Source organism: Rattus rattus, chromosome 2, assembly GCF_011064425.1.
Source record: "Rattus rattus isolate New Zealand chromosome 2, Rrattus_CSIRO_v1, whole genome shotgun sequence".
NCBI classification, from domain to species: domain Eukaryota; kingdom Metazoa; phylum Chordata; class Mammalia; order Rodentia; family Muridae; genus Rattus; species Rattus rattus.
Genome location: NC_046155.1, coordinates 10853472 through 10881133, shown reverse-complemented (window position 1 = coordinate 10881133; position 27662 = coordinate 10853472). Strand labels below are relative to the sequence as shown.

At 39.0% G+C, this 27662-nt stretch overlaps 1 protein-coding gene and 1 pseudogene across 1 annotated transcript; one reads left to right on the top strand and one right to left on the bottom strand.

Annotated features, from left to right (window-relative positions):
* Positions 1 to 264: 264 nt before the first annotated feature.
* Positions 265 to 557, top strand: LOC116893647 (annotated as a pseudogene).
* Positions 558 to 4447: 3890 nt separating this feature from the next.
* LOC116893646 (membrane-spanning 4-domains subfamily A member 4A-like) lies at positions 4448 to 23911 on the bottom strand. Its single transcript, XM_032895364.1, has 7 exons — positions 23717 to 23911; positions 16218 to 16376; positions 13626 to 13754; positions 10846 to 10902; positions 8900 to 9058; positions 7061 to 7162; positions 4448 to 4788 (listed from the first exon to the last, which is right to left on the bottom strand). Exons 2-7 carry the CDS (start codon positions 16359 to 16361, stop codon positions 4669 to 4671), a joined length of 711 nt encoding a protein of 236 aa, XP_032751255.1. The 5' UTR covers positions 16362 to 16376; positions 23717 to 23911; the 3' UTR covers positions 4448 to 4668.
* Positions 23912 to 27662: the final 3751 nt, after the last annotated feature.

Here is a 27662-nt window from a genome sequence, read left to right as displayed (position 1 = left end):
CTGTGCATAAATATTGCATGCAGATTCCTGTTCTTAGATATAATCTGTTTGCATAGACATGGGACAAACCTTTTTTAAAGTTTTTGTTGTTATTTAGTTATGCATACTGTGATCACTTTAAAAGAAAACGAGACAGTGACTTGGTGTTACTGTTTTATTTGAAAAAATTAAGGGACTGGACGCAGCAGTTCCTGTGGTGGTGGCTAGGCAATGCATCTCTGTGACAGATCCAGTGTCGCATGCTTCCCATCCTGTGTGGCCATGATGCCCAAGAGGAAGGTTAGCACGGATGGAGTGGCAAAGGCGGAGTCCAAGGTCCGCTCCTCGAGGCTGTCGGCCAAGCCTGCCCCTGCCAAGGTGGACTCGAAGCCAAAAAATAGGCCACAGGAAAGGATAAAGCATCAGACAAAAAAGTGCAGATAAAAGGGAAAAGGGAAGCGAAGGGCAAACAGGCTCAAGTGGCTGACCGGCAAACTACAGATCTGCCTGCAGAAAATGGAGAGACAGAAAGCCAGAGGCAAGCCTCTGAAGAAAAGAAAGAAGCCATGTCCAACTAAGCATCCATCATGTCTGTCAGTGGTCCCTGCCTCCCTTCTTGTATATTTTTATCAACTATTTTGTAAATGCGAGTTTTTTAGTAGCTCTAGAAACATTTTTAAAAGGTGAGGGAATCCCACCTCATCCCATTTTTTAAGTGTAAATAGTTTTTGTTAAGAGGTTAAATCATGGGGTTGGGGATTTAGCTCAGTGGTAGAGCGCTTGCCTAGCAAGCTCAATGCCCTGGGTTCAGTCCTCAGCTCCGGAGGGGGGTGGGGGTGGGGGAAAGAGGTTAAATCATTTGCTGGTTGTTTATTTTTTGAACAACTGAAAAGAGCAGGAGAGGCCATAACTGTCGCTGGGGTCACCATAACATTCCCTAGAGGGGGCTGGTTTTATATTCTACGGTGCAAACCATACTAAATGGCAATTTGGGGTCTCAGTTGTGCATTTATATCTGAAATATTTTCAGTTATATCTGGTCCCGCATTTCTAGTAGAACCATTTTGTAAGAAAGCCAGTCTTTGGTCCTCGCCCTGTCAGAACTGCGATGTCTGTGGTCATGGCGGTCCATTTTCCTAACAGTTGTGATAATGCACTGTGAAAGATGGAGATTTTGAGTACGTTCTGTGTGTGGCATAAAATTGTAAAACTGAGCATTATGAGCATTTGGTTGTTATGAGAGGTCTTAAGGACACTTGCCAAGTTTGAGGCTGGAATAAGTCCAAAGAAAAACAATGGTATACATTGGTATACATAAACACAGTGGGACTCTTCAGAATTTGGGTACATGAACACAATATATAGCTCTTCAGAATTTGGGTACCTGTAATAAGAATTGGAATGGGGTTTTAGCTCAGCAATAGAGCGCTTGCCTAGCAAGTGCAAGGCCCTGGGTTCGGTCCCCAGCTCCGAAAAAGAAAAAGGAAAAAGAAAAAAAGAATTGGAATGTCTGTGTACCCTGCTACTCGACCAGTAAAAATCTCAGTTGTGGAAGAGTAAAAAAATTATTTATTGGCATAAAGTCAATTAACTACTACTTAATGAATACAAATATGCCTCTCCTTTATTGGACAAAGATTCAAGGCAGGCAACAATCTGAAGATGAGAAAGGTACAGAAAGGGTTAAGATATGAGATAAAGGTTTTACAGAGACAACACCCTTGGCATTATGCTGTGGTATGTCAAACAGGTTTCCTGAGGTTAACAATAAAGCTTTGCTGCTTTCTTATGTGAACCTCTGTCTGCCTAAAACAGGATGGGTACTTTCCATAACGTAAAGACTTCTCTTTCCATAAGGTAAAGAGAAGCAACCTCAGCTGCAAAACAGTCTTCGGATCATTGTCTAGCAAAACACACAACCGAGGTAGAGATTCCGGATAGTAACGAAGTCTGCAATGTATGAGGAACATGAGGAAATACTGCCCGGGGACTCCTTGCCTCCTCTTCCATATGGATTGACAAGGACAGAGAGCTACACAGACACTGCCTGTGATAGGAAGGCTGCAGGGACCAACTTCCCAACTCTCAGTCAGCCTCTCGGGCTCTAACATAAAAATAAAAGATTGTATTTCAGTATGTGAGTATCTCTACCCAAATCTTCCATTAGTGGTCACAAAGACTCACTGGTGTGTTACAAAACCAAAATCTTTTGTATTTCTTGGGGGTGAGGGAGGCAGGTGAGAAGCTCAGAGGGCCAAGAGAATGAATGGAGATAAGCAGCCTGTTGGGGGGAGATAGGAGGATCCTCTAGAAAGTTCCAGAGACCCAAGAGGCGAGAGACTCTCAGTACCTTAAGCAAAATGCCCAACATTGGAGAGAGGGCACTTGAAGAGTCCACCTGCGGTAGATAGACAGGGCCTAATTATTTTCAGCCCTCCTGTCTCCACTCCAAGTCCTCTCATGTCCCTTTCATACCTTCTCAAATTATGACCCCTTCTTTTTTAATTTTTGTACACACACATGCATTATACACACACATACCTATATAATGTATATATTTATTTAAATACATATATGATTTTGTTGAGTCCATAGTGAGGGTTACTCACTTAGATCTGGCAGTTCAAGTGAGGTACTAATGTAGTTTTAAGTCTTCTTGAACCCAACGGAGAGTAATGTTATACATGTGTTCGATTTTCACCAGCACACTCTTTGTGCATGATACTTTTTATTCCTGATTTGATTTTCTACATCCAAGTATACTCTTTACTCCTTCATATGTTTAATATAATTACCTTATTTTTCCTCTTCCCTTTTCTCTCCCCAACCTGTCCCATGTCCCCTCTCTCCAATCTTTCTGCCTCTCCTCACTCTTTCTGACTTACAGTCTTTCCTTTGATTATCATTTTCCTAATAATATACCATGAATATATAAACACAATGTATCAAGTCCATTTAGTGCTGTTTGCCTTATATGCTTTCAGGGCTGACACTTAGTATTGGCTAATCAATTAGGAGCTCATCCCTGGGGAAAACTAATTCTCCCTTTCTTGGAAGTCATCAGTGGCTGTCAAGAGCTTTTTTGTGGGTGGTGTCTTGTGTGCCCCTTTTGGATCCATGCAGGTCTTTGGCAGGAAATCATAGTTTCTGTGCGCTCATGACTACAACAGCCATGCCATGTCTAGAAGCCTCTCTTTTGCCTCAGTCTCCCAGACTTCTGGCCCCTTAGTCTCCTTCTACTACTTTCACAGTCTTTTCTGAGCCTTGATGGGAGGGAGTGTGATCTAGGTAGTCCATTTATGGCTGAACGCCCCAGAGACATTCTTCTTTTCAGCACTTTGACCAATTGTGAATCTTCCTATTAATCACCATCCACCAAAGATGGAGAGAGGGTGACAGAATACATGTGATATGAAATCAGAATGTGAGCTATTGCTGGGGGGAGAAGAGGGCTAGGTGGGGGGGGGTGGGGAACAGGGGAAAAAACTGGAGAGAAAGAAATAAACAAGAATACATATGAAAGTGCCACAATAAAGTCCTCTACTTTGAATGCTAATTTTTAGAATGCATAAATAAACTTTTAAGAGACAATCTGTTATAGTCAGAGCTTTGGCTGTTTTATCTGTGTACAATCAAGTATGACTACAGGTCAGTGAGCTCAGATAGATTCTTAGTCACTCCCCGAAGACACGCATGAGGCACAGAGGGATTTTGCTGTATATTTTTGTGGTTTTCAGATGTACAAATGAGAGAGATGAGGTTCTCAAGAAGAAAGCTCATGGTGTGATATGCCAGAAACCCCCCATTCTTTACTATTTTTGCTATACTTCCCAACCTTCTAACTTAGATTATTTTCTCTAACATTACAGGTGAACTGAGTTAGCACATGGATGCAATGCTTCTAACTTAATTTTGCTCTGCAACCAAAAAACCCCCACACTTAATACATATCTAATAAAAATACATAGTCTTATATGGACATACAGGACACCAGTTTAATTGGTTATCATTCTGATTAAAAAGGTGAGAAAGGAAATAAAAACAGGTTGAATCTTATCTACATGTACTGAAATACACCTACGTGGACAGAGGCAAACACTGACTTTGCTATTCTGTGCTTTTTTTTTTTTTTTTTTTTTTTTTTGCATACAAAAGAAGTGTGACAAAAAGGACAAGCAAAATTCATATTTCTGTACTTCTTGAAGGAAAAGATACATCTCCAAAATTTGTTATTAAAAAAACTAAATTTGGACAAATGGACAATGCAGCAGAAATGTGTAGGTTTAGTCTGTGTGAAAAATATCTTGTGATTTAAACCATGTCATCTGTTTACTTTAAAATCGTCTTTGCTTATTTACAACAGTCTCCCCAACCTGTTCCATGTCCCCTTTCTCCGGTCTTTCTGTCCCTCCTCACTCTGACTTACAGTCTTTCCTAAGGATGAATAAAGCATGTTCAAGTGTTATTTACCCAGTAAATTGATGGTTTATTTATTACATTCTGATAGTCTTATAGAGACAGCAAGTGGAATGATCTGCCAACTTCCTGGTGAAACATGAGAATGTCATTTGAATCACACACACACACTGCACATGTGCACAAGCACAAGCAAGCATACACTCATGCCTACATGCACGGACATCAGAGTTGGATTCTTGTGCTTTTCCATGTGTGGTTCTTGAAAAATAATCAGTGAATTTTTCCTGGAACATTTTTCTGTTGGTGTTCTGGTGGCCCCAAACCACTTTGAAGTGATACAGGATATGCTGTTTCTGGCATGGGAGGCTTTGATGGCATAATTATCACGACCTGTAAAGTTAATCAGATGTTGTTGCATCATTCATAGATCCTAAAGGATTCCTTCTCTTATCCACATATCATCACCATTACCAATGTTCACTCTGCCACTACAGATATGAATCTTACACCAAGCATAGGTGTTTCTCAGGCACCCTTGATCAGGCTATACCTAGGACACACAATGAGTCGGACAATTTTGCCCTTTAGAAGCTTCTGGCTGTTGTTGAGTCTTAGAGTATAACAATCTAAGGTATGAATGAGATTACCAGTGAGTTTGCTTAAAATGATATGGCAGCAACATACACAAATCATGACTTGGTGCCATATATAGAGCACTATGATGACCAGACTGACTAAGAGTGGCAGGAAGCACACTGAGAGCATGGAGAAGTCTCATCCGTGTTCTACAAAGCCATGTAACATGGAGTTTGTTAGGAATGGTTGAAGATTCCAGAGAATAGGAGACTTTCATTGTTACATGTTACTATATGTCTAGACTCAGAGAGACTGGGGAGATCAGCTTTACTACTATTATAGAGTTCATAAGAAGCACAGACTTCCATATAAGTGAAGGAACTCAGCCAGCTGGAGCATACAAACATGGCTCTGGCAGGCCTTGCCCTCCTCCCCCACTCTCTCTGTCATGTTAAAACTGTTCGATTACATTCCTAAACTGAGCCCCATAGGCCATTCCCTTATTTGGTCACTTCCTCCTCCTGAGACTGACTACTAATGTCCAGCTATTAAAATATTGAAGCCCAGCAATCAAACGCCCCCTTTGGCTCACCCAATTTACATGCCCAATTAAATTAAACACCTCATCCTAACACGGGGTTTCCTTCTTTACCTTTATAAACAGCCATTTTCCTATGGGCCACATCTGTCTCCAGAGGCAGTCCTTTGCTTCCTCCCCTCAAGACAAATACTCCTTACCTCACTCCATGGTTCCCTTCCCCTTCTCTCTTGTCTCTATAGCCTGTCTTTGTCTATTATTCATTGCTTTTTGTTTCTCTGGGACAAGTAAATCTCGTTTTATGCTGAGAGTTTGGTCCTGGGGTGTCCAGAGACAATACATATCCTTTCAGTAAAGACTAAAAGACTAAAGTCTGAAGGGTGTGAAGGAATTATCCTATCCCAAAATGTTTCATCACTCAAGGAAATCACAAAAACTTCAAAAATATCTAAGAAACTGAAAACTTTAGGGCTTAAATCGCAAACCCCTTATAATCTTTGTTGTGATCTGGTCCAATGTTCTTCAGATTGAGTCTGTGGGCATACAAATGTGTTGTTTCCTGGAAGCACCCAGAAAGGGATAAAAGGATATAGATCTCATCATTTTGTTATTAGTTAATTACTGGCTATCAGTCCTGTCCATTCCTGGGCTTGTGGACAATGAAGACTATTGAGGTTTTGCTAGCCTGTAACTCATTCTAGCATCCTCAATACTAAAACCACAATTGTCATACTCTTGTTCTTGTCTACTTCTCTGTCTCTTCTCCCATTCCCCACTCTGTGAGATCATCTTTTTCATCCACAGCCAGAAAGATCTGCTAAATGTCTTAGGGTAAGACAATATCCAGGTGGGTAGCCAGTGACAGTCTTATCCCCAATGTTTCTTCAGTAGCCAGGGAAGGCTGCTATGATTAAAAAAAAAAAAAAGTAGGGTAAATTTGGCACCCTTTATGGACTTCTAAGATGTGAACTGTTCTCTGGTCTGGACTCTAAGGGGACATCACCTGCAAGAAATAGGATGGGAAACTGTACTATTTTGATTATAATAAAAACAAAAATACTGCATGGCACTAAGTGACCTTCTCGTGATCCTCCCCCTTGAGCATGAATGAGACCTGTGAATAGAATTGAATATTATTCCTATGAGTAGGCCATAGATCAGTTGACTTTGAATCAATTAACAATGGCATTATTCTAGATGAACCTTCTCAAGTTGTGTGAAACTAAAAGTGCTCAAGACATTGGTTCCTTTGGTATCTTCAAAGAAGTACACTGTCATAATTTCTATTATACAGAGGATATGAATTTTGCTACATAACTATACAAGAGAATTTGAAGCTCCAGAGGATCCCACAGACTACCCAACTGCATAGACATAATCTTGTGACTCCCTGAAAAGAAAACTCAGGTAAACAATAAGCTGCGCCCATACTTCACCCATTGGAACTGAGAGGTGATTAGTTTCAAAGAAAGCTTCTTTGTTTGTGTGATTTATTACAGAGTGACAGAAAACATGAAGAGACATATTCACATTAAAGTGAGAACTTACCCCACCAGGGTTACAACACATCACCCTGCATCCATAGGCAGAGAGGGATATTCCTATGCAGAATTCCAGCACACTTAAAATGACTACCACGATATCCAGACCCTGTCAACAATTCATAACACAGGCATGTGAGGAGTGGGAATCACGTGTCCTAAACATTTCTGCACCCTTTTATTTCTACACCCTTTCAGTGGCTCCTGGCACAGCCTTGTCCTTAGCCAGTTCTTGGCTTTCTTAGTGGCTCATATTCTGTCACTCCTGGAAGCACATTTATTAGTTTAAGCCCTATGAAACTGACCTTTCTAGGTCACTTGTAGCTTATTCTTTCTAATTTCATGTGGTACAGTTCAGTCGTTTTACCCAGTAAGATCTCTACCTGCTCTTTCTTACAAAGAACCCGCTTTATCTGACCTCTTTGTTTATAATCACACACACTTTATAATGTATCCTTTTCTCCCAAGAGGATGAAAGTTTCTTCAGCTGCTTTTTAACTCTCCCAGGACTATCCTCGAGATCCTGTGTGAATTACATATCTCAAAGACTTGAGAGATGGTTTAGCGGATAAAAGGCTTTCTGTGTAAGCACTAGGACCAGAGGTCAGATCTGTAGCACCCGCATGAATGTCAGGTAGGCATGATGGCATGCATACAATCCCCAGATGCAGACGGGTGATCCTTGGAACAAGGAGACTGGTAAGACAAGCTGAATCATGAGAGTTGTGGGTTAAAATGAAAGATCCTACCTCAAAGTAGAGAACAATCAAGAAAGACATTGGCCTACACACAGACACACAGACACAGACACAGACACAGACACAGACACACACACACACACACACACACACACACACACACACACACACACACGAGAGACAGACACAAACATACCCATAGGCATGTGTGTATTGACACAGACACTCAAGAGAACATGCCACACACAAACAAAACATACAACAAAAGAGTGTGTGTTTCAAGATTGTAGAATATTGTTATGGGTACCCAGGCAGGAATATACTTGGCATTTCAAGCTCAATGAGGCCCTTCCTTTTGGAGGTCCTCTGGCATAAAATGAAGCAGCACAGACACAAAAACTGACTCACAATTCAGAAGACTTTATGACCTTAACAAGAAAGTGACTGGTTGAGGTGAATGAAGGAAACATCTGCCGAGATTACAGCAAACCAGGGCTATTTTAAACATGAAGTATTGTGTGAGTTCACAGGCCCTGAAAGTCATCCTACACAGCTGTCAATCCCAGAGCTGTGCTCTATCTATCATTGCACCCTGGATGTCTACAAGGTAACAAACCTTCAGAAATAGCAAGCTAGATTTTTAGAACAAATACACAGAATAGTTGAGTTATAGGCAAGCAATTCCAGAACATATCTTTGCCAGTTTCTTAGTAGCCATGGAAAACTTTTCCATCCACTAAACATTTGTATCTCAATTTAGTTGAGTGGCTAGAGATTGAATTGCTTCCTATAAAGACATTTTAAATGCTGTAGGAGATAATTAGTTATCAATGTCCCTTAGGCAATTGTTTTGGTGTAAAGAAATAGGGTTCAAGATATTAACTTAAAGTAAAATAAAGACAATGCAGCATATTCTGCATAAGGAAGGAGGATGTTAATGCCCTATATTTACCTGATTTCTCTCTTTTGGTCTCATTGTACATGAGAGTGTGAGTGTGAGTGATATGTGACTCTCATTCCTAGATAAAAGATTAATCTATTTCATGATGGTTTCTCACTTCTCAAGATGATTCTAGAATTGAGGAGTATTACTCCTGGTTTGCCCAGTGTGCTTCAACCACAACTCCAGGAAAACAGAAACTACGCACCATTAAAATGGACAAGGTCATGCGACAGCCTTCTGATGTACTTCTATATGTACAGAAATATACATGGAAAGAATAAATGCTTGGACTCAGTGAGTTGATTATCATCCCTGCGAAGGCAAACACGGAGCTGGTAATGTTCAAGCCTAGGCTGCTTCGAACCTAGAAAGGAATGAGATTGGTTAATCCAATATCCACAAGGCTATCTCTACATATCAGTTTAAACCCTTCAGTCCTTTCCTCATATTTCATGCTCATTATTTTGATTAGTTCAAAGGTTTCTTAATTTGTCTCTACCATTATTTCCGATTTAAATCTCTCTTTAAAATAAAAATGTGAATGTCATTTCTTTAATTAAATCTTTCAGATTATCCCTACAGACACATGAAGCCGAAGTAAAAATTTTGGGTCTTTTTAAATTCATTTGTGTCTCGTGTTTTTTTTTTTAAACTGTCATATGAGAGGATGTTTTTGGTGAAGCATACACAGGGGAAGATGTTTTGTTAAGAACAGACACGTGATGTTTTTCTGAAAGCTGTCTAAAAGGGGAGGGGGACATATGATGTTTGGTTAGAGCAGATGCTTGAGAGAATACACAATGTTTGAAAAGGGTATAAATATAACCCAATAGACAGTGGACAATGCTATGTGGTATTGGTTTGTCTCGTCATTCTTTGTTGGTCTTTGTCGATGCTGGTCTTTGCTGATGATGCTGAGCTGTATTGATTTGCCTACTTATCTTTTGTTGATTATCGTTTGTTGTGAATTTAAAAACAAGCCTACATGAAGCATAATCCAAACTTCTTCTAGAGGGGATTTCAAAATGACTATACTTTAAAAGTAAGTTTATTTATTTAATTGTGGATTGTGTGCCTGTAGAGCTCAAAGGTTTGTTGGAGTTAGCTCTCTGCTCCCACCATGTTGAAGGTGGGATGTCCACTTTTTATTGCTGAAGCTGCACAGCTCAGCTAGTCATCTATGTGTCCTGAGACTTCAACTCAGGTTGTCATGCCAATTCCCTTTACCTCTGAGCTATCTTTCTTGGCTGTCTATTATATATCTGCTGCAGATCTCTGTGTGTCGGTCTCTTACCAGTCTCTGCTATAAGATTTCCTGACCTCTTCTGCTTGGATAAATGTCTTGGCCTCTTGTGGCCCTCCACATTTTGCACATTGCCTTCTCTGCTGTTTATTCATTTCTTCAATTCTCTTCTAATATTGAAAGTACATCCGTTTTTTATCAGAAGCAAAACTTCGCAACGAAGTGTGAGGGGTTTGGAGAGGATGTGGTGTGATAGATACAGACAAAAAGTCACAGGTGGGGAACAAGCTAGGGGCAAAGACTCAGAAATGGTGTGCTAACTGCACTCTGGAGTTTGGTGTTTCTCTTTTGAGTTAGGAGAATGCAAATGTGGTCCTAACTACTGTCAAGTTTATGGAAATATTGCTTTGGGGCTTTTTTCTTGACTTTGTGACTGTGATTGATATCCTGGCATGTTATATGTTAAGTTTGTGTCTTCCTGAGAAATAACTCACTGTGAACTTCTTTTATTGAATATTCAGAATCTGGATACAGTTAGAATACATACTCTGATCGATCAGTCAATAAATGTTATGTCAATCAAATGTTTAGTATCATGGTCATAGGCATGAACAGTAAACGTCAACGTAGATTTGATTCACCATTCTTGATTTTTCTTCTGAATTCTCCCACATCTGTACCAAGATTCTCTCTGAAAATCGCTGTGACATAATGTCCAACCTTATGTCAGGACTTAACCACTTTTTTGGCTAAAAGTTTTAACTGAAAGATTCTTCTAAATGAAAGGCAAAGTCATCCTTTGTTTCTTAGATGCTAAGAAACATTGTTTTTTTCACATCCTGGCAGAACAGATACTTTGATTATAAGTCCTCCTCTTTTGATATCAAAATAGCATAAAAAAAACTCACCAAACCTTTTGTAGTTCTTCTTCCTGCTACAATTGAAAATGATCCTGAAATAATAAACTAGAAATAAGAAGGAAAATGCAGGTTAAAACATTATATATACGTTGGAAATGATAACATATGGAAACATGCCCCTAACTTTGATATGTAGGTGAAATAGACTATCCTAAAAGAACCACAGAACAGAAGTTTTTCTGCTTTCCTAGAAAATGGAATTCTACCAGACAACTCTCTGCTACAATTCATTGCTATTTTCAATTCCTTGACAATTTCATGCATATATATATATTGAATGAAGGTCATTTTACCTTCCCACTCCATGACTCTTTATCATTCTCCTTCTCCCACTGAAGCTCTTTGTTCCAATCATTTTAAATACACACACACACACACACACACACACACACACACACACACACACACACACACCAGTAATACTAGCAAGACTGAGAGCCCTTAGATATAAATTTTTAAATTTTTAAGTGTGAGTTACTATTTATGTGGCAGCAAGATTTAAGGATTAATTTAAACAGTAAAAAGAGATTTAATGTTATTATAAAATAGCTTCTATAATCCCTTGGCCTGGTCAGACACCTATCCAAAGGAAAACTCCTCAGGAATTTGGACTTATTTTAAACCATGCTAAAGAGATAGGAGAAGTAATTATCCTTTTGATAACATCCTGTGCTTTTCCTTCCCAGAATTCTGGCCCTCCAGGTGCAGTTCCTAAGAGGCCACCATGTAGTTCAACTAGGTCTGCCCACTTTTCCAAGTCCTTGCTTAGAAAAGACTTAACTTCTGTGTTTCCTTCCTCTTTGTCTCCATTGTGCATGCTGGCCAAAGCCAAGGAGCTTCCTTGCTTTTTCTCTGAAACATCTTTCCCACCACGTTGATGGCTGCTTGTACTACACATCCATCTATGCCAAGTTAACTCAGGTAATAAGGATTCTTATTTCCTCCTCCATTCTCCTCTCAGCAACTACTGAAATCCTCAAAGGGCCTTTCCTGGGGTTTGACTTCTAACCTGATAAAATTGTCCTTGAGCTTAAAAAAAAATAAAAAAAATTACTAACTGGTATACACACAATGGCAGAGGGAAAACTTGGGGGATGATGACAAGTATATTTGGGGATTCATTGAGTTCCTTCAGCTAGGAAGGTGTTTTGCTTTACCTGAAATGACTAATGTCAGCACATTTCAACTCACGTACTTTCACAGGTCTCCTGTATATGTTTCTAAGATAGTTTTTGTATGCTAAGTATTAAATGAAAATAAACAAAAATGTGATAGTGGATACTTTAGATGATTTATCAAGCAACATAATTATTTGGGAAAGATGTTTGAATGAAATGGTTAAAATAACAATTATTTAGATATTTATATAATTTATAATACCAACACATAAAACCGACACTTCAAACTAGATGGAGAGGAGACCAACCATATAGAAGGGGAGGGGCAGGGGCTAGGGGGATGTTTGCCTGGAAACGGGGAAAGCTAATAATTGAAATGAAAATAAGAAATACCCAATTTAATAAAGATGGAGAAAAAAAAAGATTTTTTTCTCAAAGTTGTAGAAATAGTTGACAGAGGACTCCATTGGATATTGACCAGGGAGCCCACAGAAGCTTCCAAAAACAATGCAGCCTACTGTCATAGTTCCTGGATATACACCAAAATTAGATAGTAAGAGCCTGTTGTTGATACCAAGAGAAAAGCCAGACTGACTAAGTCAGGTGGGAGAGGAGTTTGGGCCAGAACAGCTGAGTTGAACTAGTTCAGAAAGAACTAGAAAGGGTGAGTTTATTCAGCATAAATCTCAAAGGCTGAATTTCTAGACTTGGATTAGATTGTATGGAGGCTAGAAGTTTCCAGGACTAGGCCTATGGTAATAAACAGGCAGTAAGCCTCCCAGACAACAATTACAATAGGAAAATAAAAGTTGTTTTTACATATAACTGAGGAACAGATAAATTGATGAATCAGGGATAGATTTGAAGAGACAGAATGAGGATATGCCCAACATTCAAGAGAGAGAGAGGCTACTCAAGAGAATCACAGAGAATTGGACAGACGGTACAGTGGAGTACAGTACAGGAATACACAAAAAATACAGTGGGGCAGAGTACAGTTAAGAATACAGTAGAGCTTTGGAGACAGTAAGTAGAGTTTGGAAATACTGTATATTTCAATGCAGTTCAGTTGAGTGCAGTTGAGTTCATGAAGTTCAGTTTGTGGAGTTTAAAAGCAATTTTTCAAGCAGAGCAATTCAGTGAGAAGTGGAGAGAAACCAGTTTGAATCAGTCAGCTTGGAGAGGAGTTTATAGCCGGAACAGCTAAGCTGAACCATCTAGCCAATGTTCAAAAAAGAACTAGAAAGAGTGAGTTTATTCAGCAGTAAGTCACAAAGGCTGAAAACATTTTAGGCCTAGGTTAGCAGATGGAGGCTGGAAGCTGAAGCCTTCAAGATCAGGGCTTGCAGAAGATTAGATTGTACAGAGGCTAGAAACTTCAAGCCTAGGCTTAGGGATAGCTAGAACAGAGAAGTGCTCTGAGCTCAGCCCAAGCTATGTATTCATATAGCTTGTGTACTATTTGCGTCTCATGCCTTCCTCTGAAGAAATAAAAGCAATATTTACAAGGGGGAAGATAAAAGCACAATGTACTATATGCAAATATTCTATTGCCTATCCCAAATAAATTAATAGATAGATTAATTGACTGATTAAAAATCTTAATAATGTTATGCTAGACCCAATTGTATCATAAGATATGCAACTCACCATTATGGACCCCCAAATTGGGTATCCTATGTACACCGAAATAGGGAGTATTTCACCGGATGACACAGTGGCACCTATCATCATGAGTCCTATGCTGAGGTTCATGATGGCAATCACAATCTGCACAATCTAGAGGTGACAGTAAAGAAATAAGAACAGATCATTTACCAAAATATGTGTGCCATGTCATCACTTATATGGCCACAAATGAACTCTCATTCTCCATCTTTAATACATTAAGATGAAGTTCTGTATAATCTTCTCTTGCTTTGGGATTTGTTGTTGTTGCTGCTGCTGCTGCTGCTGCTGCTGCTGTTGTTGTTGTTGTTGTTGTCCATATAGCTGTGGATATAATAATTTATCAAAATTGCCCTAGAGAAAGTGTATCACTATGCTAATAATTTTACAGGTAGAAGGAATATTCCCGAAGATAGATTTTCTGATATTCAAGATGCTACTTCTACAGCTGCCCTCCTTAGTCAAGTGTTCAGACAAGAATGACCTAGAAGTAAATACATACTCTACATAACTTGAAGGAAACCACTGAACTGAGAATGGGACCCCCATTGAAGGAACTTAGAAAGGACTGGAAGAGCTTAAAGGGGCTCAAGACCCCATATGAACAACAATGCCAAGCAACCAGAGCTTCCAGGGACTAAGCCACTACCTAAAGACTATACATGGACTGACCTAGGGCTCCAACCTCATAGGTAGCAATGAATATCCTAGTAAGAGCACCAGTGGAAGGGGAAGCCCTGGGTCCTGCTAAGACTAAACTCCCAGTGAACTTGATTGTTGTGGGGAGGACGGTAATGGGGGGAGGATGGGGAGGGGACCACCCATATGGAATGGGAGGGGGAGGGGTTAGGGGGATGTTGGCCAGGAAACTGGGAAAGGGAATAACAATCAAAATGTAAATAAGAAATACTCAAGTTAATAAAGATGGAGAAAAAAAAAGAAGAAATAGAGGAAATGGAGTGAAGAAAAGGGAGAGTAAATAGAGCGTTGTCTTGGAATCTGGGATCTGAAGAATAAGAAGTGTAAATAAAGTATACTGGGAAATGGGAGAATCTACAAGTGGAGACATGGCTCAGCAGTTAAGTGTACATACTGCTCTTGCAGAAGCCCAGAGTCCTGTTCCCAGTACCCATATCTGAAGGCTCATATCTACCAGTAACTCTGAGAATCTGATGCTCTCATCTGAATCCCATTAGCAGCACAACATACACACACACACACACACACACACACACACACACACATACACGCTCACACTCACATACTCATGCACACACACACACTCACACACTCATGCACACACACAAATAAATCTGTGTTTTGAGTATCAGGATTCAAGTATTATATAACAAATAGTCTAACTACACTAGATAGATACAAAAAAATGGAAAGTTGTGAAAACTTCTCACCATCATAAACTAATTTAATAGAATTTATAATTCCAGTAATTTATGTTACAGTTCTCTAAAACTTGGCACTCGGCAATGTGCTTCTACATCATGAATTCCAAGCCAGAACAGGGTACATAAAAGTTGTGAGGTCACAGGAACACTTATCACTGCTATTTGAAATATTCAAGATGACATATTCCCACAAATCAGGCATCAGTTTTGTAAAATACTAGAATTCGGATTGCTGCATAGAAGTTCAGCCATAGGAAACTTAGTCCCTAAAGTGGCAATGAGGTAGTGGAAACCATAAAAGGCAAGTGTGCTGGCTAGATTTATGTCAACTTGACACAGACGTTAGTCATCTGAGAGGCAGAAACCCTAACTGACAAAATGCCTCTATAAAGTCAAGCTATAGGCAAGCCTGTAAAACAGTTTTTAAATTAGTGACCAATGAGGAAAGGCCCAGACTATTGCGAGTAGTTCCATCCCCGGAATTTTGGTTCTAGCTTCTAGAAAAAAAGCAGGCTGAGCAAGCCATGTTAAGCAAACCAGTAAGCAGCACCCCTCCTTGGCCTCAGCATCAGTTCCTGCCTGTAGATTCCTGCTCTGTTTGAGTTCTTATCCTGTCTTGCATCAATGATGGGTTACTAGGCAGACATGTAAACTCTTAACTCCCAACTTGCTTTTTGGTCATGGTGCTTTGTTGCAGTAATAGAAACCCTGATTGAGAAAGATCAAAGGAGATATTAGTTCTGGAATCATGGATTGAATATGAAGTGTTTCACACAGACTCATTGTTGAACCTCTCATTTCCTAGGTAAGGGTGCTATTATGGAAAGTCCTGGAAATTTGCAGGGGAGGATTCTTTGGAGGAAGTAGATCACTCACTGAGTGTGTCCAAGTGGCTAATGGTAGATATAATTTTTTGCCCTTGCCTATGTTTCCAAAATGTTTTTTTGCATAACATTCAGGGTATGTCATGGATATTGCTTGCTGAATTTTAGCCAGATTTACAATGAGAATGAATATAAGTTAATAGAATGTATTATTTTTTCAGAAGCAATCTACAAATCAAACACCAATGACACCAAGACCATCAGTTGTATAATGAGGCTAGCTGGACACAGACTACACTGGTCATCTGTGACTTTGTAGCATGGTTGTTCTCTCAGAACCAACATACCCCAAGGATTTTGGGTTCTCCCTTCAAGAACTTCTCTGTCATTCTCTTCCATGAATGTGAATCCACATATAAAGGTTGTCCATTCTGCTGTGCCCCATAACCAGCTTCCAAAGCAGTCTGTCCTGTTCCTTGTATGGTTATCATGGTGGCAGAAACAAACTAGAAAAAAAACATATAATTTAGGGTGAATTCCTAGAAATAGAGACTGGGGAGGCTAAGTACAATATAATATAAAAATACAAATTGTCAAGAGAAGCAATGTGTTACATATGCTGGAACCTAATAAATGAAGGAGATCTCATGTCATCATTCTAGTTAATGATGTCTTATTAAACAACACTTGTGTATTCCAAGTTTGACTATATACTTACCTCTACCTGTGAATTGTTTACATTCATATTTCTTATAATTATCATTATTTACTTTATACCTGCATATCTCCATTTAGTATTTTCTGTAAACTTAGTCCCAAATCATAAATGATTCTTCTCCTTCTCCTTCTCCTTCTCCTTCTCCTTCTCCTTCTCCTTCTCCTTCTCTTTCTCCTTCTCCTCCTTCTTCTTCTTCTTCTTCATCTTCTTCTTCTATCACATCCTCCTCCTCCTGCTTCTATGAGGATGCTTCTCCACCTACCCCCCCACCTACCCTGCCCTGGCATTCTCCTACACTGGGGCATCAAGCCTTCACAGGACCAAGGGCCTCTCCACCTGACAAGGCTATCCTCGTTTACATATGTGACTGAAGCCATTGGTTACCCCATGTGTACTCTTTGGTTGGTGGTTTAGTCCCTGGGAGCTCTGAGGTGTCTGGTTAGTTGATATTGCTGTTCTTCCTATGGGGTTGCAAACCCCTTTAGCCCCTTTAGTTCTTTCTCTAACTTCTCCATTGGGGACCTTTTTCTCAATCCAATAGTTGGCTTTGAGTATCCACCTCTGTATTTGTCAGAATTTTATAGAGCTTCTCAGGAGACTGCTACATCAGTCTCCTATCAGCATGCACTTCTTGGCATCCCCAATAGTGACTGGGATTAGTTACTGCATGTGGGATGGATCCCCATGTGTGGTAGTTTCTGGAAGGTCTTTCCTTCCGTTTCTGCTCTACTCTTTGTCCCTGAATTTCCTCCCATGAGTATTTTGTTCTCCCTTCTAAGAAGGACTGAAGCATTCATGAGCTTCATATAGTCTGTAAATTGTGTCTTGTTTATTCCAAGCTTTTGTGCTAAAATCCACTTATCAGTGAGTACATATCATCTGTGTTCTTTTGTTATTGGGTTATGTCACTTGGGATGTGGTTCCACCCATTTGCCTAAAAATTTCATGAAATCATTGTTTTTAATAGCTGAATAGTACTCCATTGTGTAAAGGTACCACATTTTCTGTACCCATCCCTCTGTTGAAGGACACCTGGGTTCTTTCTAGCTTCTGTCTATGACAAATAAGGCATGTGAATGAACGTGTGTCCTTGTTATATGTTGGAGCATCTTTTGGGTATATGCCCAGGAATGGTATTGCTTGGTTTTCAGGTAGCACTATGTCCAATTTTCTGAGGAACCACCAGCCTGATTTCCACAGTGGTTGTACCAGTTTGCAGTCTCACCAGTAATGAAGGAGTGTTTCTTTTTCTCCACATCCTCACCAGCATCTGTTGTCACCTGAGTTTTTGATCTTAACCATTCTGACTTGTGTGAGGTGGAATCTCAGGGTTGTTTTGATTTGTATTTCCTTGATGACTAAGGATGTTGAACATTTCTTTAGGTGCCTCTCAGCCATTTGATATTCCTCAGTTGAGAATTCTTTGTTTAGCTCTACACCCAAGTTTTTAATAGGGTTATTTGATTCTCTGGAATCTAACTTCTTGAATTCTTTATATATATTGGATATTAGCCTTCTATTGGACAAAGGATTGGTTAAAAAAAATTCCCAATCTGTTTCTTTCCATTTTGTCCTATTGACAGTGTCCTTTGCCTTATAGATGCTTTGCAACTTTATGAGGCTCCATTTGTCGATTCTTGATCTTAGAGCATAAGCCATTGGTGTTCTGTTCAGGAAATTTCCCCCTGTGCATGTATTCGAGGGTCTTCCCCACTTTCTCTTTTATTAGTTTGAGTGTATCTGGTTTCTTGTGGAGGTCCTTGATCCACTTGGGCTTGAGTTTTGTACCAGATGTTAAGAATGGATCAATTTGCATTCTTCTACATGCTGACCTTCAGTTGAACCAGAACCATTTGTTGAAAATGCTGTCTTTTTTTCCACTGGATGGTTTTAGCTCCTTTGTCAAAGATCAAGTGAATATGTGGGTTCATTTCTGGGTCTTCAATTCTATTCCACTGATCTACCTGCCTGTCTGTGTACCAATACCATGCAATTTTTATCACTATTGCTCTGTAATGCAGCTTGATGTCAGGGATGGCGATTCCCCCATTTCTTTTATTGTTGAGCATAGTTTTCATTATCCTGGTTTTTTTGTTGTTGTTTTTTTTTGTTATTTCAATGAATTTGCAAATTGCTCTTTCTAACTCTATGAAGAATTAAGTTGAAATTTTAATGGGGACTACATTGAATCTCTAAATTGCTTTTGGCAAAATGGCCATTTTACTATGTGGTCTTTCTATCTTATGAGATCTTCAACTTCTTTCTTCAGAGACTTGAAGTTCTTGTTATACAGATCTATCACTTGCTTGGTTAGAGTCACACTGAGGTATTTTATGTTATTTGTGACTATCATGAAAGATGTCATTTCCCTAATTTCTTTCTCAGTCTGTTTATCCTTTGAGTAGAGGAAGGTTACTGATTTGTTTGAGTAAATTTTATGTCCAGCCTCTTTGCTGAAGTTGTTTATCAGGTTTAGGTGTTCTCTAGTGAAATTTTTGGGGTCAGTTAAGTATACAATCATATCATCTGCAAATAGTGATATTTTGACTTCTTCCCTTCCAATTTGTATCCCTTTGACCTCCTTTTGTTGTCTAATTATTCTTGCTAGAACTTGGAGTACTATATTGAATGGGTAGGGAGAGAGTGGGCAGCCTTGTCTAGTCCCTGATTTTATTGGGATTGCTTCAAGTTTCTCTCTATTTAGTTTGATGTTGGCTACTGGTTTGCTGTATATTGCTTTTACTATGTTTAGGTATGGGCCTTGAATTCCTGATCTTCCCATGACTTTTAACATGAAGGGGTGTTGAATTTTGTCAAATGCTTTCTTGAATCTAATGGGATGATCATGTGTTTTTTATTGAGTTTGTTTATATAGCAGATTACATTGGTGGATTTCCATGTATTGAAGCATCTCTGCATCCCTGGGATGAAGTCTACTTGATCTTGATGGATGTTCATTTTGATATGTTCTTGGATTCTGTTTCTGAGAATTTTATTGAGTATTTTTGCATCAATATTCATTAAGGAAATTGGTCTGAAGTTTTCTTTCTTGGTTGGCTTAGGTATAAGCATAATTAAATTGTCAGATTTTTAAATTTCTGCTTGATGAACTCTGCTGTTAAAAGTATTGTATTTTATTCTATTCTTCTTCAAACTTTGATTCTTTTTGTGCTATGAATCTTTGTCAAAATTCTTATTAATATTGTATATTTTCTTATTGCATTAACTTGTCCAACTGTGTTCTCTTTTATTTTACTGAATTCCTCAGGATTATAATATAATATAAATTCATTGTCAGGAAATTCATATATTTCCATTTCTGTAGAGTCTGTTATTCAAGAATTGATGTATGCCTTTTGTGGACTCACAGTTCCTTAATTTTAAGTTCTTATATCCTTGCATTTGTGTCTATATCTTGTGGAGGTTGTTGGGAGAGCAGGGTTGTGAAGTGGGGCACATTTTATATACTATTAAATAGGTATATTTCAACCCATGGATAGACTTCATCATACCCTGAGCAGAATATCAAGTCTAAATTTGCAAAGGTTAGGATAATCTTAAATCTAAAATACAACTACTTCATTTTTACTTGTGAAAATTTTACTTCTGTGGCATTAATTTAAGTCATAATGAGGCTCACACATTCACCCCCATATACACAATCATTCATACACGTGTACACAAATGTGCCTACATACACTAAATAAGTGTCCTAACTGCATTCACCTCAGATAGAATTTAGAAATCATGGTATTTAAAGTATCCCCCAATGTAGAGTGAAAGTCATAACAAGAACCCGCAGAGTGCTGTGGCAGCTACATGACTTTCCTTCACAGAACACCCAACAATTAACTCACTGACAATATTAGAAAGCTGATTTCTTTAAAAATCAATAATTGTTCTTATCTGCACTCCATGTCCAATCTTCATTTTCAAATCTATACTTCTTCTGCTTTATCAAAGAAATTCCTCATTGTATCTGACAACCTTTAATCATCCTCTTGTGTCCATCTGATCCTTGTATATTTAATCTTACCCTGCTTAATATCCATGGTGGTCATTTAAAAATATAAAACAGTTTTAATTTCTTATTAAGAGAAACTCATATTTCAACCCCAATCTATATTTATAACATTATTTTGAATTTTGCCTCCTTTTAGTTTTGGAGTATCAAATATATTGGATATATTTCAGTTTTTTGGGTTTTTTTTTGTTTTTTTTGTTTGTTTGTTTGTTTTTGTTTGGTTTTTTTTTTTCGGAGCTGGGGACCAAACCCAGGGCCTTTCGCTTGCTAGGCAAGTGCTCTACCACTGAGCTAAATCCCCAACCCCTTCAGTTTTCATACATCAACAATTTTATTCCTGTTCTGGAGTTCTAGACACATTCAGCTACATTGCAGAAAATTTCAACCACATCCCTTTCTGCTCTGCTACCACAACAAAAATTCCACTCTCATTTCTTCTTGGGCACTGATAGTATCACATGTGTTCTGCCTTCCTTCACACACAACTCCCCACCACACATGAGTTACTCAACCAACAATGGTACGGAAGTGTTGGAGAAGTCTTTGTGTTTTCCCTCACAAGCAATAGAGGACGAAGATGTTGTGGAATTAACAGATGTTTCTTTCAGTCTGATTTAAGGAGTACTTTGGTTTATTTGTTTACTGTAATTATTTTTGTCCTTATTTTTCCAGGCATACATTCAGAAGACTAAGAAAATGAAGACTTTGTCTAACTAAAACCTAAATAGGTCTAGGGAGAAAACGCCCCAGAAAGGCCTAAAGTGCTGGCATTGCAAGCAGAAGAACTCACATAAAAAGTCAAAGGTCAACCCAGTGGCACAAGTTTGTCATCTCTATTATGGGAAGGCAGAAGTGTGTGGATCGCCAGGGCTTGACAACCCACTAGCCTACCCTACTTAGAAATTTCCAGGCCAGAGAGAAATGCTGTACCAAAAGATACTATCCATAATTCTATGTATGTGAGAAATGACACCCAAGGTTTTCTGATGGTCTCCACATACACATACACACACATTCATCTTCACACAACACCACCATTCATACATGCTTGCACACTCATTCACATACAGTATGTTAACACTCTAGCCCCACTTGCCTCAGGTTGACTTTTGGAAATCACTGTATTTGAAGCCAAGCAATTGGACAGTACAGTATTAATCTTCTAAGAGCTAGTACATAGGACCTCTGTGTGGAGTCCTGCTAAGAGCAGCTCTCCAGTGAATATTGCCAGTCCTATGCTTCTCTAGGGGTTTTGTCTATTTGGTTTTTGTTTTGTTTGTTTTTGGAAAGGGAAATGTTACCTTTTACTACCTCCCTAGTTTTTTGATGAGAAACACTGTTTGTATCTTAATGATTGATTAATTATAGGATCCATTAGTCAGGAAAACTACAACAGCATGATCATAACATTTACCCATCAGTATATTTTCTTTTTATTTCCAATGCTCAGCACATCTGACAGCTTCAGGCAACAGCAGCCCTGTTAGTAAGAAAAAGTATCCCAAGTTTGTAACTTCCATGGAATGGTAACTACTCTGTCACCCACATATTTTATATTCCTAAACAAGATCCTCTGTATACACCTAGGTAAACAACCCATAAGATGGCCTCATTGATAATAGTGTGTAACATCTTTGGGCTGCTAGGCTTCAAAATCAGTCTTTGTTTCTTCTCTAACGACCCAACTTTTCAAGTAGCTGGCAACGAACTTGGGAAGGATACTGCAAAACAATACTGAGGATCTTCTGTATGTGTGGCCTCTTTTCTAGTTAGACTGAAAGCTTTTCTACAACAGTCTTTTTATCAGCAGAGACTGAGTTATGTTCTGGATATTTGAGTCTGATGTAACTAATTTCTAAGGAACTCTGGAAGTAAATTCATGCAGCTTTTCCCTACATTCATACTACAGAAATATACTTTTTGACACAGGGCAAATAAAAAGCTTGAAAACATGTATTTATGGTCTAGATCTCAGTGTTCCAACTTTCATATAAGCCAAAGAATATTATTACATGGGTATGAGGGGTAGTTCTCCAGACTGCCATGAAAGGATCTGAAAAGATCTGCCATGGGTTTACATTATCTATGGTATTTAGGAGAATATTGGCAAGTATGGTGTCTTTATTTTTTTATTCCCAGTACAAAAATGAAAAAAACCAGGTAGCCCCAGGCCTTCTAGTTGCACCAAATTCCCAGTTGATCAGCACTACCACCAGATATGTTTCCTTGCTTTTGTATGACCATCTACCTCATGGATCACAATGGTCTAGAGGGAATCATAACGGAGATGGTCTATAGGACCAATCTCTCCCAGAACTGTAATAAAATAAAGTGGAAGCCACCCTGATAAATTTTTACAAGATGATGGTGCTAACATGAAAAAAATAATGACCTGGGATGGGAAAATCCTGGACTAAGATCCCATAAGTGTGCTTTGTAGTTCAAGCTCTTTCTTAACATAGAAGTTTCTAGTGATTTCCCTCTTCTATGTACATTCTACCTCATCTGAAGAAACACTCACACAGTTCTCTCTGCCCTTTACACAATGGCCACAGTAAGAATCTTCAAGCCTCTTCCATTAATATATTTCCTAAAAAAAAGAGCTCAGGTTTATGCCTTCAGAGTCCCATGAATGGTATCAAAGATTGGTAGGTACTGGGGTCAGGCCACAATCTTTCTCTGGATCAGACTGAGTACATTAGTCTGGTGTCTCGACCTTGACATATATCACCCCACCACATTCTGCATGTGGCAGATAATTTCTTAACTAATGAGTTATAAAAATAACAGTATTAGTTGAGAACAAATATAGAGGAAGAAAAAACATTCAGAAATGATCAAAGGTGAAGGTACTGGCTTCCATTTTGAATAACAAAAATAGCTGAAATCGTATTCACAAGCCACTTTTGGTTCTTCCTAGGCCTTTATTATTTTTTTCTTGCCTCCCAGGATTGCAGCAGAGACTGCTCCCCCAAAGGCCTCAAAGTACATATGAGCTCGTCCCACCCTTCATCTAGACTGGTGACTTATACCTCCAGGTGTCCTAGAACAAGGGATGAAAAAACATCATCACAAAAGCCTAGGAAAGACAAGTCAACACCTACCTTTCTTCTCAGCTGGAGAGCCTGTTATGTGTCAGATGAGGAACTGACTCCAGGAATGTACCTCAGGTTCTTTGTTCAGATGCAGTGACTTAACCACAGCTCCCGTGTCACTAAAGCTTAATTAAGTCCAGTATGTTTTCTAAATCCTAAATAACACTGCTGAGGACCTTGAGAAACACATCTAGTTCCCTTTTGAATTAGCTGAAGTATGCACTGACTCTGCGTCCTGGTTGTGGGCATGTGGCTTCTTTGAAAGCCACTGGAAAAGCAGCGGCTGGCACGACCTTTCCTACAAAAAGCAGCAGTTCAGGTTTTACTGACCATACCAGTGTATAAGTCCATATTTAACAGACCAAAGTCATTATCGTGGCCCTTAAACCCCCATGAAAACTCCATTTCAGGCAAGATTGGTGACTTATTCCTGGAACCCCATTACCCGTTATCCAGGATTCTGAGGCAAGAGAATTGTAACTTGTAGCTGGCTTGAGTTACATAAAAAGAACCTCTCTCAAAACAGCAAAAACTTACAAATGCCTGTTTGTAACTATTTTATACATTTTCCTGTTACCGTTTCTAGAAAACTATATATGCATGCTTTTCATGTGTGGTTTTTGTGAAATTCTACCATTTGGGGTTTACAACAAAGGTCCATCAAGGGGCAGCACATTGGTTACAAAAGGATAGTGCTTTGCAATGTTTAAGTAAATAACCCCTTTCAAAGCCAAAGACACATTAAAGAGAAATTCTATTGTAAAGATTTACTACACGATCTTGTCATCTTCCAGAATATAAGATTGTTCATTGATAAAATAAAATAATCCTCAGTTTAACATAAATATTAGTTTGTTTTTATTACTATAAAACCATATATCTGGTGTTGTATAATTTACATATTAAAATACCCTGATTTCATTCACAATTTTAGGGTCTCAAAAGTATAGCCTTGGCACTTGCTGGTCTTAGTGATCTCTGGGCTCAACACAACATGAAAGATAGGGAAATGGTGGGAAACTGGCTAAGAGGTTGAGATCACGTGGGAAGGTGAAAAGATGAAGATGTCTTGTCTCATCTCTAGACAACACATCTTAAAGCTTCCGCCTACCTCACATTTCCCCACTAAAGGTTACAACTACAACTTATGAATTCTCAAAGGATAGATACATCCAAACCACAACAAATAGGAAAGGAAAGTGGTTAGCAATTTTTAGTCATTCAATAATTTCTTAGAGAAAAATTTCCATATATCAAGCAATATGCCATAGATAAAATGGTATAGAAAAATACAAATAGACTCTGCTGCTCAGCAGTTTATCTGCTTCTGGAAAATTCAGACAAGCCAACACACAAATAAACATGCTAAAATCCTGACTATCCAGTGCTCTGCCAGGTAACATATAACAAACTGAGTCGGTCATCATCGGACCCTAGTAAACCCAGCCTTGAAATTATAGAGAAGACGACTTTCTGAAGGTGATGACATCCAAAAGGAGACTTGAATGAGATAACCAGATGTAAGAGAGTGGAGGAAGGATAGAGATCTTTTGTACTGATTCAGTAGTCATTTCTTTAAAACTTTTACAGAGCGATTTTAACCAAGCAAAACTTTCAACAGCAGATGGACTGGAGGGGGATGTGGTGGTGCTTTTGTTCCAGGGAATGCTGGGGTACAGGTTCTATGTAGCTTCTTCAGTTGTAATGAATCTCATCAATGACCGAAGGTGCCTTGGTGGTTGAAGCTGTAGAAGTTATTAGTAAGGTTGGGGGATGGAGGAGAAAGATTTTCTTAGTAGCAGTGGTTTGAGGTTATTTTATTCTCGTTTTCCCCATACTGGTGAGAATTAGCTGAAATGACCCTTACAAGGGCTGGATCTGACACAGCAGTACATACATACAATGCATGTATTTTTGGAGTAGATCTGGGACCTTGGGCTTTGTAGCTTGTAAAACTATTTAGTTCTCGAGTCATTAGGGTTAGAGTCTTTGTGGCCTTAATGAGTTTGACTCTACCATTCATTCTCAATGGGCCAAAGATAAAATTAATATCAAAGAATTGAGAAAGGAGATTTATTCCATGTGGCTACATTGAGAAAACAAAGAGATCCAATGAGCTCCCAGACCCCCAAGTGCTTTGTGAGAGTCTACACGTGAGGTTTAAGTTTAAATAAAAGGGAACACAAATGCATATCTCAGCAGTCCTGGTACAGGTGCAGTTTAACCCAGCACTGATTTATCATTGTTTTGGCTCCACTCTCTCCTGAAAGGTGGCCTGACAAACTGTCAGAACTGCAAGAAACTCTTTCCATGAGACATATTCCTCTTCCGTTGGCACCAGGACTTTGCTCTTCTGTTTAGCCCAAAATTTATGAGAACTTTCAATCACTTGGGAATCACCATTTGAAAGGTCTGATAGCCAAGGGGAAAGGACATGTGTCTCTTTAGAACATTCCCCCTTTATTCCAGGAAAGTCAGTCTTCACCTGAAGCTGGGGTATATGTTCATTCTCTGTATCATGATGACGAACCGCCACACACAAAGTCGGGATTTGTGACTCGGAGCATCCTGGAAGCTCAGAAAAACATTGAGTCATGATTAAAGCTCTGAATGCAGGGACAAAGTACTCATGTGACCATGGAGAAGAAGAAGTTTGGGCTCAGAGCATCAGGATGCAATGCAATTTTGATCCTGGAGCCATCAGGGCTCAATAACAATATGGTAACTCTTGGTCCTGCTATGTTGGACAAGGCAGGGATCCAAGACCTGTGAAACTAGGTACACAAGAATTCCATTTTTAAGAGAGATATGACACAGTTATGGCTCTGTTCAAGAAAATGGGGGGATTCAGTGATAATGTCTGCTTATTACCTGGGGAGCAGAGGACCACTGTAGCCCAGATTCAAATAATACACGGCAAGGAGTGCTAGCTGTTTGAATTTGATGTTATAAGGGAAAACAATGAGAGATTTTTAAGAACAGTCTGAGAAGAAAGCTTGAGAACAATTTTACTAGCATTTAAAAAGAAGCATTACAAAACAATCAAGCTGTAAATCTCAGCAGCTGCCTGAAGAAATGAGATAGAAAAGAGGAAGAGAGAAAACCAAGTCATGTCCTTTGAGTTATTCATTGAGATCAACAACCACATGGAAAATGAATAGCTGCGTGGCAAAAGTTCAGCTGAAGGATTTGCAGAGAGAATAAGGAAGTATAGAGCACCAGGGAAAGTGCATTTAGGCTCTGATCAGCAACCGGAATAAAGACAGAAGAGTAGACAAAATTATACTTTTCTGAAAAACAGTCCCTTAGCTAGGGAATTGACCTATGCTACTCTGATGTTTTGTCTCCAACCAGATCAGGGATTCCATTTTTCGGGCCTGTAACTAGAGCAGTGAATACATCTCAGTCAGTTCTCCAGGAAGAGAAGGCTCTTAGAGGTGCAACTGCTTGGTTCAACAATGGCGCTATTACCCAAGTAAACAGGGCACCATGACTATTCAGGTACTGGGAGGAAAAGATGGCTATTTTGTTCATTGAGACTCCATTTCCAGGGTGGGAAATGCTGTAATAACTACTAAGAGATAAGGCTGTGTATATTCACTGAGAGATCCAGTTCCTGGGAAGGCAGAACAACAAAGATCATGAAGGTCCTAGTTTCATTGGCACTCCCCAGCCCCAACCCAAAAATATAGCCACCTGGATGCTTTGTATGATGTACAACATTTTTGTACTATATCTCTACATTCTCTTTCAGTTGTTTCCTCAAAAATATATTTGTTTATATATTTTTTGGTATTTTTGTAAGAAGGATGAATTCTAAGAACTTCTTTTCTACCATTTTCCTAAAGTCTTTACAAATGTTTCAGTTGTTGTGTGTGTGGGGAGGGGTAAATTTGTGTGAAGTATGTGGTCTGTTGAAATTGATAAATTGATAGCTACCATCCTGCTACCATTT